At 43.8% G+C, this 15,651-nt stretch overlaps 1 protein-coding gene across 2 annotated transcripts in view; it reads right to left on the reverse strand.

Moving 5' to 3' along the window:
• The window catches only part of LOC311254208 (glutamate receptor-interacting protein 2-like), a 280,081-nt gene extending 264,430 nt beyond the window's left edge, over nucleotides 1-15,651 (reverse strand). For both annotated transcript variants that reach the window (XM_084347848.1, XM_084347844.1), the window contains exon 1: nucleotides 15,271-15,651. In XM_084347848.1, coding sequence (XP_084203974.1) covers nucleotides 15,271-15,325 — 55 coding nt within the window. In that variant the 5' untranslated portion in view covers nucleotides 15,326-15,651. The remainder of the gene's footprint in view (nucleotides 1-15,270) is intronic.

Raw genomic sequence — 15,651 nt, forward strand, 5'->3', positions numbered from 1 at the left:
AATCAAGAGCGAGGCAGAGACAGAGACAGCGGGTCACTTGTACTGTTACATCCTTGAGTATCTATGTGTGTGTCTGCAAGGTGAAAAACAATCTGCAGTGGTTCTGTCTCGAATATATAACAATTCTAACTGACACAACCGGTGGGGAAAGAGGCGGGTAAGCAGCGCTGAGTCAGTCTGGACAGCTTGTTGTTCACTACATTAGGATGCAGACATGTTTAAGAGTAGATGATTGACTTTTCTTTACATAATTGTCCCTAACGACGCTGGAGGAAGGAGACGTGATTGTGTTAGTCACTGCTGTGTCTGAGTTAGATCAATTGTGATGTAACCAATGAAATGTCCTACTTTGTCTTTACAAAAGCCCGGTGTAAACTGTAAGAACACAAAGAGACTGACCCAAAGCCCGCGTCCACACCTCTGAATCAACCTCCACACCTCAGATTTGTTCAGCGGTTCTAGTAAGTCCAGTGCTGTGCTCATTGGTGGCCGTTTCTCTTGGTTGGAGAAGGAGTCGCCCAATCAGAGCTGAGGCGGTTTTAAGAACAGGAAGATAATGTTTGTGTCCATTAAAAGCAGTGACAGAAAACTGGTGCCAAAAGTGTACGAATATGTTCCTCACCATTTCTCTCTTCCCTATTCTGATCAGCCGATAGCAAGTACCTATCCAACACCAACGTCTTAAACCCTTCAAGCTTAAACCATGAAGATATACAGACAGAATGAATGTCAAAGAACTTGCTTGTATTATCGAGTTCGACGGTCATTAATAACTGACATCACTAGCAAGTTTGCTTAAATGTGCTTGAAGTTACACAAGTCATTTGCGTTTATGGATATTGGCTAGTTAAGTTGCACACAAGCAGGGTTCCTTTTCTGGGATACTAATTCACGTGGCATCGGATCGGTGCACAGATTAGCATGTTCACTGATGCCTGACCCAGAATTTTTGGCAATATCGGAGGCAATTCAGATACTGGTATCAGTATCAGTATCAACCATAAAAGTAATATTTAAACTGCAATATGAAATGTTAACTCCATCCACTGATGGAGGCTGAATATCTCTGAAAGTTCTGGAGTATTTCTGGGCTTTGTGCTGTGATTTTTTCTTCTTAGTTTTCTGTCAAACTTCTATTTCCAAGGGGAGGAATAAATGTGACTGAAGATTCTGTGAAGACTGGAAATGGTAAATGGACACACATTCATACACTGATGGCAAAGGCTGCCATGCAGTTCAGTATCTTGCTCGAGGATGCTTCGACGTGCAGCCAGGGGGGCCGGGAATTGAACCAGCTACCTTCCGATTACTGGACGACCCATTCTACCTCCTGAGCTACAACATAGTGACATCCAGCTCCCTCCGTCCTATCTCCTAACTTAACGTTAGCGTTATGCTCACTCACAATTCAATAAAGCTGCGACGTAGTTTCACAACTTTGTTGTCCAGGCGAGGCCAAAAAATCAACAGTCAACATGCGCTGCAAGCCCCCTGATTATGCTCTGTCTCGGCATAGATGCAGAATCTTCTAGGTCTGCAGTGCGGTGCATCTTATTGTTATTATTTTCACAGCTCTGGTGTCAGCCACAGTGAATGAAGAGAAACAAACCGGTGACTCTGTCCGATCATCAGTCTAAAACAGACAAACACCATCCATTTGTAATTCCATTAAACAGAAATTTAATGCCGACTGTGGGGAAAAGAAAACCACTCAAGTCTCAGACAAGGCTATGACCTTGTGCATCCTTCATTCCTTTGTTCACCAAGCTCAGCACAACCAAGATCAGGGGGTGATGAGAATAACTTTCCAAGTTAGACTGAAGATGGATGCTGAGGTGGAGACTGAGCTTGTTAAATGCTCTATGAAAAGCAGCAGCAGCGAGGCTGTTGCAGGAGAGTTGCAGGTGAGCAGAGTGGGACTGCTGACATCGGGGTCAGAGTTTATCCATCGTTGTATTTATCATTACATATAAGCGGATGCAAATTTGCTGACTCGATCAGGCACTTTGGCAGCGAACGAGGCATCATCTAGACATTATGCCAGTTTTACTTTAGGAGATTGAAGAGCAGAGGGGAGGAAAGTAAAGCGGCAGGAGATTAATGGGGAAAGAGACAAGAAAAACAAAGCAAAGGAAGAAAATAAAAAATAATTGAAGAGATGGGGATTAAAAGAGAAGTAATAAAAAATGGAAAGGGATGAAGAAGTATGAGGAAGGCAAAAAAAAAGGCTGCCACAGGAGGGGAAAGCTGCAAAAATTGAGGAAAGAAGAGAGACAGGAAGAAGGCAGGAAACACAGCCAACAGTTCGGATGCAACAGGGAACGATGCATGATGAGATACGAGAAGAGAGAGGAGGAGGTGGAAAGAGACGATAAAAGAGAGGAGACAGAAAAAGAAAAGAAACGAATCAAAGGAGACTGGGAAAAGAACTAAGAAAAGGAAGCCTGAGATGAGACGGCAAAGAGGAAGAGAAGATGAGAGGAGGGAAGAGAGGAGCGTTTGTTGTTTTCGCTGTGCATGAGTCATCGTCAGATCCTATTATGACTGAAGCAGCGTTACCGCTCTCGCCCACTGCTAACCTACGGCTACATGCCTTCAACACGCATCACGCACACACATGCATGCACACAAACACACACACACGGGTTGCCGGTGCTATTTTTGTGAGGACATTCTTTTTTTTCCATCATCAGAAAATGCCAAGGTAGCGGCTTTTTTTTTCCAGGGTCCACAAAAAAACACATTAACAAGATTACAATTCACAGATACACTGACTACAAACAAGATTAGGACTCATAATACACTGCATTGTGTAACATTTGACACTAAAATATTACCCGTCACTTACATTCGCTTTCTAACCCCTGAACCTCACAATTCAGTCAATACACTAACCTACACTGCGACACGCTGCTGTTGTGGTGAAACAAATGCCCTGTGAAATTAACTGGAACTTGCATTGCTGAAAATGGTAATTTCTATAGCTGTGGTGCTGACTGGCGACACATTTCATTATTTTAGATTGAATGCCCCCGTGTGTAATGACATTTGTGACCCACAGGAGTCGCTTAAGTCAGAAATTCTTTTTAATTAGAAGCTAGTATGTTATTTATTTTATTTCAGTATAACCCCGAAACCCTGATCATCCCTCTTCTTCAGAGAGAGACATCCAGCTTCACTGTGGGGTCATAGCAGGGGCGTCCCTAGAAATGTTTCTTAGGGGGGCCAATGGGGGCCGCTGAAAATCTTGAGGTTGCAACCAAAACCATGGGCATTATTTATTTATTTAGGTGAAATCCCGATTTTTCTTTTTCATGCGCTGGTCAATTTTGATATTCTCGACTATTTTGCTTGCATATATGACTCTTTTCAGAAAGTTTATAAATTCCATGATACACATTAAGTCGGTTATTTTAGTTCACATTTCTGTTCTGGACATGTATCTTAGTGTAAGTAAGCAACTGGGGACCAAATTTCCCAGTTGTATCCCAAAAAACTTGGGTCATTTTACATGTTAAAGGGAGTACTACTCACCCTGTGAAAGTATTCTGGAGGGACAACTTTACAGTCTGTGAACATAATGCTGCGTATGTCATTAGGGTTACCTCGACTCGGGCTCGGGCGCCACAAACTTTTTAATGGAAAGGCTCAACTATAAACTGTGGGATGTGTGTGAGTTTACAAGGCAGCAAGGGCCAAATGAAAGATGGTATCAAGTTGCATCGATTCAGACCAGTGCTTCTTGAATGTGTCTCTTGCAAGTCTATCAACTTTTGCAGAATTGCACTGGCCTCTCTCAATAGCATGACACTGTGATACAGTCACAAAAAAACCCTTTAGGGGAGGAGGTCGGGTTGGATTATTTAACAAACAGCTGACTCTCACATGAGAAACGAGGGTTTGCACCCCGTCTCCTAACAACAAACCGATGGCAGTCGCTTGCTCTCCATAACCACGGCCACAATCTTTTTCCGAAACTTAACCAAGTGGTTTAAGCTGCCTGAACTGAACGAGACCATAACTACAGGAGTCAGAAAATGTGAATGCAGTCATTTTGCAGCAGTCTTATGGGTCATTTTGGAAGGCTCTGACAAACAACCTGTTTGTTGTTTACCTGGGTAATGTGCCTGTGAAGTAATCTGCAGATCAATCAGGTAGACTGAGGCAGTAACACTGATGGGGTTCAGGGACTGGTTCTCACTGGAGCAGTGAAAGAAGAGATCAATCAAAATTGTCTAGAATAAAAAAAAACAGACTGAAAAAGCGCATTTTACTTTATCCTCTCACACATCGTCCTATTTGACCTATTTCACAAGAATTCAGAAAATCTCTGCCCTTTTGCTCTTTCTTCATTTCAAACTGCCTCTCTCTCTCTCTCTCTCTCTCTCTCTCTCTCTCTCACGGACTGATAACTAATTACACATGTACATATTTGAACAAATCACTTCTGGTGTTCTGTCCCCCGCAAACATCCAGGAAATGCATGGACACAATATGCTCTCCAAATGCCGCCTCAGTGTGGAGACACTACAGGGACAAACAGGATGAAACCATGTGCCTGAGGCTACCTCCACATGACAGGCGGTCTAAGCTGCACTCGCCGCTGGTTCGGAGGCAGTGTGAGTGCAGGGAGCTCGGCTCAAAGCCGATTCGTCATTGCATAACTCATAAACAAGAACTGATACATATCTGCTGAAGGAAAGCCACGATGCTACACACCTCCCCATACTACATCCCTGGAAATAAGACATGGTTGCTAAGATTCCAGGCTTATTGGTTTAAGATATTAAATGTTACATTTCTGCATTAACATATTTAGACCATGGTGATATGGAGCTCAATTAGGAAGACAATTTTTTCTGCTCCCTTCCTGCTCCCTCCATTTACCTGACCATCGGCGTTTCATGTACTCCCTCTCCATATAACCAACCAGATTCTGCCTCGAACACTATCAGCCAGTCATGTCTCTGCTGTCAAACTAAAAAAACGCTCTACTCTCTGCTGTCAGCTGTCATTTCAGGCATTCGTGCGACTTTCCTCCACCCCATCCTCCTCCAGCTCTTCATCCGATGGCTAGGTTCAACTCACCAGAATCAACTCCCCCCGTCGTCAGATGTCCAGGATCCTTCTTCCTCCATCCCCACCACCACCAGTGTCTAGACTCCATCAGGAGGTTACCTATTCCACGCACAGCTTCATCACCTCCCCAAAAAACACTTCATCACGATGGAGTCTGACCGCCAAACTCTCTTTTGTACACATGGCAATAAATCTCGTTCATTCAAAAAAAGTACGAGTCTCTCGAGTGAGTTGTGTACTTACTTTTTATTCAAATATTCATTTAAAGTTCAAACCCAGAGAAATCTGTAATTCTTCCCTTTCTTCTACCATATTTTCACCCGTGTCTGATTTTATTTTGTTGATTGGTTGGTTTGTCAGCAAGATTACACAAAAAGTACTGAATGCATTTTGACGAGACCTGGATGGAGGATGGGTCTCGGCCCAGAATGGACCCCCTTAACTTTTTGGGCGGTTCCAGATAAAGGGACAGAGTTTTTCTCACTTTCTTTAACATTGCAAAATAGGGCCTTTTTACAGTTTCTTATACATTTTTCAGGGAATAATGTCAGGATCTTGATGGAAAAAAAATAGACATATTTAGTTGTCTGGTATCTATGAGTGAATACAAAAGGGGACTGTTGGGCTTTGGCGGAGGTATGCACTCTACTGAGTACCATTGTAATGGTGAGTGTCTTTCTGTCACATGTCACTATAACTTTCCGGGAGAGATCCAATGATATAGTCAGCAGACATGACTGATCTGTGAACAACAACTCCCATGATCCCGTGCGACTTCCCAACATCATCAAACTACATTGTCTGTTTTCACTGTTTTCAGTAAGAAAGCCCTAGCGGCATCAATTACGTACTGTGGATTCACACCCTGTGACAGATCAGCAGAATACCGTTTTAAAGCTCGAAACAATTTGCACTTCAAGTATACTGTCGGGATGTAAATTCCAAGTGCTGTGCAACACCCAGGGTAGCAGTGTCACAAGCTTCAGTGTTGCCTCTTCCTCCACAGGAAAACACTTCACAGGTATAATGTTGTAAAGCCATTTCACCCTCCTTTGCAGGAGTGTACTGAAGAGCGACAACACGCTATCTCAAATCTTTAACAACCCACACCCAAACAAAACAAGCACCTACAAGATACCCTCTGCCTCCTCTCTGATGTTTGACAATCCTCCATCACTGACAGATTGTTTATAATCAGACACGTACACACTTTATTCTGTTCTGAGTGTCACTTTGCGTTATCATCGGGCTCGCTCACATTCAAGCCTATCCGATATCAGAGAACATGTTGTCTGTGTTTGTTCTGCAGCATCTGAGATCTCAGATTCTTAAGAACAAGCACAAACAAATTATTTGAAGCCTCCCTGAGCCGCTCAGATAACTTCGCTGATTGCATGTTTCTTTGCCTGCACGGAGCCGAGGCTCTCACGGAGAGCACTTCACAATCAGCGAGCAGCTGTGAGTTCAGTGTCTTACTAAAGAACATTTCAACATCGATCAGTGATGGACGTATCTCGGCTGCTGCCATCGTGTGACCTATAAGCCTGAGGTGCTGCATGTGGCATTTTCAGACATCGATATATCGTTGGAAAATTGATTGTTGTAAGGTATGATTGCTGCCAACAAATGAGAGCTGTCTGTCAGACACAAGCGTTACAGAATCGTTCAGTAGGAGGGCAGATATCTTTGACAGATTGACAGAGCAATTTCAGGGCTTGGATGGGAATTACACTTAGATGAATCACCTTAACACACGACGAGTAACTGCATTGAAAAAAAAATGGATCATTGAAGTCAAGGGCATCTTTTCCACTGTCAACAATGGGGCTTAGGGGCATTGTAGTGTACAGTGCTCTTTCGGGCTGAAACACGCAATTTTTTACACAATTGATTAATCTGTTGTTTTTCTCTGAATACTGTTATCGATTCATCCTTTCAATAAACAGCAGACAATACTGAGAAAGGCACAGTCAAATGCAATCTCTATGTAGCTTGTTTTGTCCAACCAACAGTCCAATATCCATCCATTCATTCGCAATCCCCACGTATCCTTTGAAGGGGCTGGAGTCGATCCCGGCCGTCAGTGAGTGAACAGCCTGGATAGGTCGCCAGTCCAGGTCTGACACGGGCACAAACAACCATTCATGCTCTCACTCACACCTTTGTAGAAGTCAGAGGAACTTAACAATAACATGTCACTGGACTGTGGGATGAACTACTGAATCTCTGTGCAGCTCCGGCCCCGAACCACAAACATTAGGGATAAACGATTTTGCTGACAACTCATGTACGCCAACTCATTTTTTCCAACTGCCGACGCCGATACATGCACATAGATTTTATAGCAGAGAAGATCAAGTCTCTCCTGTAGACATTTCATTATGCCTGCTCTTAGCAAGATGGCCCACTGCCAGATGCAGACATACAACGCTTTTCAAAATGTACCCTAACCCACTGGGAAAAACTATGAAAACAATTTGTAGCATATTAATGAACCATTAATGATTAATATACTTACCAAGCAAAACTGATTCTCATGATTGTTGTTACCTTTCCATCAGACTTTCTGGTACGTGGGTGACCAGCTGTTGCAGATCGATAAGATATTATATTCTTATATTCCCCTTATATTCTTTGGACGATACGATATTTGATTTGACATCATATGCCCATTTAACACAATCAATTACACTTATATCAAATCACAAACAGCAACTAAAATATGATTTGACAATTTTTTTAACTGAACTCGACAGTGAAAAACGGAAAACAATCTATTCTTTATAATAAAAAAGAAAGCGCTGTTTAGAAAGGAGCTGCATATGAATGGAAATGGTGACAAAGACATGCGGGAATTTCAAAATAAAGGCGTATCTTAACGATGGCGGCAATATGAATTGATGTTTTTACTTTGCAGCGATGCTATTGGATCGTTGACCACTGAATCGATATATTGATCCGGATCGATGTATCACACCTACAGAAGAAGCAACTTAAAGACCATATATTTTTGGACATATTAAACAGACTTCACACTTCACGTTGATTATTTGTAAAATTGGCGATCGATAATGAATATAATTGTAAATTGCAGCCCGAAATGTGCCTCTCATTCACACGCACATTCACACACCGATGGCAGCGAGCTACCGTTCAAGGCGCTGGAAGGAGCTCAGTGTTTTGTGTGTTTTTGATGTGTGGACAGCCGGAAATCGACCTGTCAGCCTCGTGATTAACTGACACGGCCATCCATTATTAACATTTCTATGGTGTCACTTCCTCCCAGAATAATAATTGATAAACGACTGGTGAATAATGTCACCTCAGTCATGGATGTTAATATATACTTAAGCGAGAAAATCCCTCAGCAGACACTGCTTAATGTCTCACTGATAGTCTCATTTGGTAATTATACTAATACCTATAAATAAACACGCTAATGATTCACTGAAGTTAAACGTGGCCCGCAGCACCTTCAGCGCCGTGTTCTGCCCTCTGACTCATGCATTTCCTTTCCTTATTCTCTCCTGTCTCCTCCTCTGACCTCCTCCTCTCCTCCTCTTCTTGTCTTCTCGCTCCCCCTCCCCGTCCATCAGCGATAACACAACTAAGCCTTATTAAAAGGGGTTTTTGGGGTTGGAGCTAAATCGCACACACACACACACACACACACACACACACACACACACACAGTTTATAACACACACCCACACATACAATCGCAGCCTTGCTCTCCACTAACCAGCACATTATTTGATCTTCTAGTCTCCTGATTAATGGGATCTCTTCCTTCAACTGATAAGGACTACAAACCAGGCCCTTCTATCTTTCTCCTTCACACTCCCCTCTCTTTTTATCTGTTTCTCTCTCATGACTCTCTCTCGCTCGCTCTCAGGTCTCTATCACTCAGCCTCGCTCTTCATTTTGCCTTTTTGTCCCCTCTCATTCTCTCTCCCTCCTCTCTTTCTCCCCGTCGCTCATGCAAATCATGAAGGCCATTATTTTTTGTACCCTTAAGTTTCCCCACATCGTCTTCAAGATGGATGTGTTGCACACAGAGACACACAGTTACACGCTTGCTCGTCCATAACCTGTCCTTCAACAGGAGGATGAGATGTTCGAATCAAACAGTTGTTACACGACGGCGGTGAAGCTACTTATAAATGCATTGGCTATCATTTCCTTTTAAGTGTGGGCACACGCACACATACAAAGCAACATGATTATATACACAAGTACAGACTTTTCTTCTTTTCCATCAACGTTGTATTATTTATCTCTCCGTCTATCTGGTGAATTGTTAGTCCAGCTCTCCGTTCCACTCCTCAACTCTACGTTACTATTTTCACATTTGGTTTGTGAGGTAGTTGTGTTTCTTATTTTACTTAAACACACTGTTCTGCCACAACTCAACTAATCAAGTGAGTTAGAAAATAATCTACAGATTAATCAACAATTAAAACAATTGTTAGTTGCAGCCCTACTTCATACTGGACAGAAACCCCACCAACACACGGCTCCGTCTTTAGTGTAAATGGGTACGATCAACATTCATCCCCGGGTCAGATGACCCTGCAGTAGTCACAGAAATGTATTGGCACCAGCTCCGATTGGCAGCGATGGAAACCTGACACTCAGGCGGACACGCTATTTTTCGGGACGATACTCTGAGGCTACTCTTTAATAGTTTTCCATTCATGTGTTAAAGCAGCACTCAAACATCATTCAGTCGGCATTGAGTTTGAAGGAGAGGCTGAAATAAAAGATGTATAAATGGAGCCACTGTAACAACTGGCCTTCGTGCTGCTTTCTACTGCTTTCTAAACATTCAAGACATTGACCGCGATACAAAATAAAGGCAAACTTGTATCCTGGTAAATGAGTCAATTGCCTATTTCAAGCAGGTTTACCTATAGGCCAAAATTTTGGTGTAAAAAAAGGTCAATATCTCTACCTATGTTTTTCATTCTGCCTCTTCTTGTGTATTTCCTTTGAAGGTTTGTCCTGTTCTTTATCAAACAGAACCAGGTTGATCCGGTTCTTTTTCCACAGCTTGATTTATTTACTTGAGGAAGGGAAGCTTTACTGATGGGTTACATTATGGTGTTTACTGCCAATCAGTGTTGCATTGTGTACGACTCTAACCTTGAAGTAATGATGCACTCTTCTGCCACTGAGCAGCTCCACTGGCGCAGCGGAGAGTTTAGTACCTGGCTTAAGAGCAGCTGCAGAAACACATTCTCACTCCCAATTCATCAAATTCAGCAGCTCGGTCAGTGGCCTTAAGATTCAGACTACGACGCTCTACGTGCCCCTCTAGCGCCAGTTTTGCATGTGAAGGGCTCCACGGTCAAATAAGCAATAATACGTTATGCGCTACGTCTGTTGAGACTTTAAAAATAAAGGCTTCATGGTCAAGCTAGCAACAATACATAATATACAATATCTGCTTAGACTTTCAAAATAAAGTGTGATGACAAACAGCTCACATTATATGACATATTATGACTTTTGGAATAAAACTACCGCTGTCAAAAAGTCACAGTTTGGTGTTAGGTTTAGGAACCAAAACTGCTTGGTTCAGGTCGGGGGAGGATCATACTTTGGGTTAAAGATGCAATGAATATAGAGCAGCAGATCGCCAGGGTAACCTCAGACTGCTGCTAATTGTAGCTGCTGTTAGCTAGTGAGCTCCGACAGCGGTGCAGTTAGCGGTGCAGACTGCGGGGCTCGCCGCACCAAATTTCTTACGGATTGTCCCTTTAAAATAACTACATTAAGTCATTGAAGTAACTTAACTGACTCACGTGCGTTAACTTACTTATCTTACGTAAATTTACACACAAAAAAAATCACTCTTGACTTGAACCTTAACCCTACGACCCACACAAGCACCCACCCAGTGACTCAGATTCTTCTCGGTTTCTTTACTCCTGCAGAAGAGGAGCACTTCAAGAAGCGACAGCATCAACCTTAGATGCAGAGGGCCACTGACCAGGCTGTTGTATCTGAAGCGTTGGGAGTGAGAACGGCCGGCCATAAGGCACTTGATAAAGCAGAGGATGTACTCACCTCCGTCACACAGATTTTAACCAGACCCTCCCATTAAAAATGAAGGACTGGTTCAATTAGGGTGCTCATACAGCCATTCATAGGTCCATAAGGCAGTTATCATTGGACAGCAGGGTCACTGCGTATCCAGCATACTAATTTATAAAAGCTGTATCTCGCCCACTTCCTCACACACCATGAGCAAACGCAATTCTCTCACCATCTCTCTCTCTCTCTCCGTGTCTCGCCCCTCTCGCTCTCTCTCCTCTCACACACACAAACACACATCATAAACAAACATCATTCTTGCTCGCCCCATCTCTCTCTGTCACACACACACTCATCTTGGGCAAACACCATTTCCACTTAGTCGCACACACATAAATATAGCCTTTCCCCCTGATGCACACAAACTCTGCGCCGACACACCTATTCCCACTTAGCCGTGCGCTACCTCTCACACACACACACACACACACACACAGATTAAGTAAACATGCAGAGGATTTTCTATCAGGAGATAAACATCCTCACAGGGTTATAGGGTACATGGTCTGCTAGTACACAACAGTGATGGAACAAATGACTTTTTATAGGTGATGCACAATACAACCGTCGGCAGGGAACACAACGGAACAAATACCTGACAGCTTTATGAGAGGGATTCTTTTAGGAGGTGAAGGTAAGCTGAAATAGGGCGGGACAAAGATTGGTTTCTAATTAGAGTTAAGATGGCTGTCAAGGTCCAGTCTACATGTGTTTTGGGCGATCACTATTGTGGGGAGGAGAATTGTGGAAGCGATCAATCACCTGTATGAAGCACTGCAGGGTGAGACGGATGCAGCAGCCCAGCGTGTGCGTCAGTTGATCAGTGACTTGCTACCAAAAGTGATTAATAGCTGCAAAGCACTGGGTGGCATGCAGGTGAGCGTCTGCTGAGTTTTGTGAGCAGTGTGGGCATGTCTGGTTCCTTGAGTCCCATTTTAAAAAGCCTAAAACACCGTATGTGGTGTATGTTAGAGGCCTAGTAAAGGTTTATATCACACTTATCGGTCCAGACAGCAGTTTGGAACAGAGAGTGAGATCTTGTTCCCGTTTAGAAACTGAAACGTCGTCTTTCTTCAGGATTCTGCATGTTTTTGACCATTGTTCCATATGGGTGTGCCGTGGGAAGCTATGTGTTTGAATTGTTGCAATCTGAAGTGCTTTCCAACTAGGTTTCATGGCTGTTGCAATGGTTTTGAAAGTAGCTGTTGCTCTTGATGGCTGGATTAATAATTGGGAGATCTGAAATGAATACATTCTTGTATGAAGTCTGTTCAGGAATATATATACACCGATCAGCCACAAAATAAAAACCACACAAAGTAAGAATCATTGATCATCTTGTTAAATGCATTGTTCTGCTGTGAACCTGTGGGTCCTGGCATCCGTGTGGACGCCACCTGACACACACCAGCCATCCAAACACCACCGTAGACCAAGTACACAACCTCACAGCAACGGCACTCGCCCCAGTACGACTACATTCTGCTACTACACAAAAACTGCTCAGAAATGACCCGCAGAACATGACAGAGAGCCCAATGTGTCGACTTGGCCCTGTAATTCCCAAGATCCCAATCTGGTAGAGCCTCTGTGGGACACGTCTGAACAAGTCCGATCCATGGAGGACCCAGAGGATCCACTGCCAAATCCCAATGCCAGATCCCACAGGATAGTAGATAGTAGATCATTTACACTGCATGGGCAACATGTGCACATCCAAACATTACTTCTCTGTTGCGATTGTCATGTGTCTCATTCCAAAAATGATTAATCTGCTGGTATAAAAGCCTCCACTCTTCTGGCTCTTCCACCAGATTTTGGCTGCAAGGATTTTGCTCCCATTCAGCCAGAGCTTTAATGAGGCTGGTCACTGATGCTGGTCTGGCTCGCACTCAGCTTTTCTAGTTCATCCTAAAGATGTTGGATGGGGTTGAGGTCGGAGCTCTATGCAGGCCAGTGCTTCCACACCAAGCTCAGAAAACCACTTCTTTACAGACCTGGATTTGTGCACAGGGGCTTTGTTATGTCTCCACAAAGAGGCCGAGCTCAGACCATGAAAAACATCCCCCGACTGAGAGTAGTGTCCACAAACAGGCACTCTGCTACACATCCGAATGCGTGGTGGTTACGTGTACACATATAGTTGGTAACAATGCGCTGCTCATTTTCAAGGATTCAGCTACTCAGACCTTAAGTCAGTGCCGCACTCTTTCAAGTTGTTTTCAGCTGCGGGAAGAATTTAATCACAGTCGCTCAGTTATTAGCACAGCTCAGACAAACTTCCGCTTGAGGCTACAAAATGTGAAAAGAAACATGGAAAGTTAAAATGCAAATGAGCTTTTGCTTACAAGAGATTCTCTTTCAAGAATACGTTCACCGTCTGTGTTATTGTGTTTCCCTGGACAGCGTCTCCTCACCGAGCTGCAGTGGAGGGACGGTAACACAAAGAGGGACTTCTCAAACTAAACATGCTGAACCCTCAGAAGATACTCATTTGATCGGTCTAAGTAAGCATGCTGAAGTCTTGTGTTAACTTCAGATACAGTTGGAAAATGTGTTTTTGGTCAGAATAAGGACTGGACTTTGGGAACAGATGTGTTAATGGCCAGTATGAACCAGAGGAATGAACAAAATGTGTCTCAATATACATATGGGCCTTCAAAAATTGTGAATCTATCCTTTAAGCAATTAAAGGTTTGTCACTAATTATATATATATTTAAAATATTGTTAAAACCAGATTTTCACATGATTTTTGTAGGTTATTGTGAGAAATGCTCTTTAAGGATACCTAGTTATTATTAATCATTATCCATCTTCTGAGCACTGTGGGCAGAGTGACACTTTGTGCAGGAGTCGGCCAATTACGTTCACTTGGGGTCCAAGTATGGAAGCCCTGAAGGGAAAAATAAGAATTTAGAAAAAGATTATCCCATTAATGTGTTCGTAGGTCATAAACACACGAGCGAAAGCAATTAAGGTCAGACTTCAATTACCCACATTTTTTTTGTCTTCCAGAATTTGTGCCTCTCTTGGCTTCCGTACAGTTTCCATTTTGCATCTTAACAATACATTACAATACATATAGGTGCCTGCTCTCGGCCCATGGTCCATCATTAAGTTTCAGTTTTGGCCCTCCAAGGGAAAAAAAGGTGGACACTCCTGCCATTAGTGATCATTTTATCTCATCTTCATGTATGAATGTGTAGATATTGATAATGAAACACAATTAATGTTTTTTTTTTCCTCTTAAAACAGAAAATAATAATTGCAGCTAACAGCTAATATAAAAAATATTCTTCAACTTTGTGCTCACACATGACCTCAACCCAGAGCAACACACAGCTCCCGGAACAACAGAAACTCTCTGTCTCTCATCCACACCGTGTCAACACCATTCAGTCTCTGTTTCACATGCGACACTTTCTCAGCTGCACACATTCGCATATGCGCACTATCGCGCACGCACGTGCACACTGTAGCTGACCAACATCATCACTGTCTGCCTCCTCCTGCGTTCATGCTGCAGGACCAACACGCAGCCTCTCTCCCTCTCTTGTTCTCTCGCTATCCCTCTCTCTCTCACACACACACGCACGCGCGCGCGCAAATACGCACACGCACCCTGACCTGCCAGCATCAGTAGCCTCGCGCAATCTCTGCTGAAACGGCGGAACAAACCCGTGGTGACACGTGTGCGCACAGTGCGCGGTTCAACAGACCAAGCGTGTCCATGCACACACACACACACACACACACGCACGCACGCACACACACACACGCACACAAACAATTACCGAAGCTGCAGGTGCTTCTCAATCAGCACACTGAACACATGCGCCAAAACAACACGCGCGCCTGCACACACACTTCCAGTGATCCAGAAAACTCCCCAAACACACGAAGCGGAAACTGGAAAGAGTCAAAGTGTCTCCAGAAAACAAGCTGCTCACATCGCAACACAAATCTAAGCAGCAAAACAAACACACAACGTCCGCGTGAAGAAAAAAAAACACAACAAGGCGCAGGCACGCAACGCACGTGCTGGCGCAAAAACCAAGGAGCGCACATGAAAATTGTTTTGCCCTCCTACCTTCCTCGTGCATCCGCTGCAGACAGAAAGTGAGGTTCCTCCGCCAGCCCGGCATGGTGATGAAGGAGGCGAGGAAGTGGAGGAGAGGTCTGGTGGATGAGGAGGATGAGGGTGGTGATGATGAGGAGGGATGATGAAGAGGAGTGATGGTGATGATGATGAAGAGAGTAGATCCTGTCCGGTGGAGGTGGTGACACGCAGGCGACAGCAGCCACGGCAAATATAACGATCCCCCCTGTGTCTTCTTCTTCTTCTTCTTCTTCTTCTTCTTCTCTTCTTCTTCAGTTCTTCTGCTCCTGCTGTCCCCCGGTGTGTCTCTCGGTAAACGGCGAGCAGCGGCTGCTCTCTCCGGTAACGACCCCGCTCACAGTCCGTGTGACA

Source organism: Pagrus pagrus, assembly GCF_965226575.1.
Source record: "Pagrus pagrus genome assembly, chromosome: 3".
NCBI lineage: Eukaryota > Metazoa > Chordata > Actinopteri > Spariformes > Sparidae > Pagrus > Pagrus pagrus.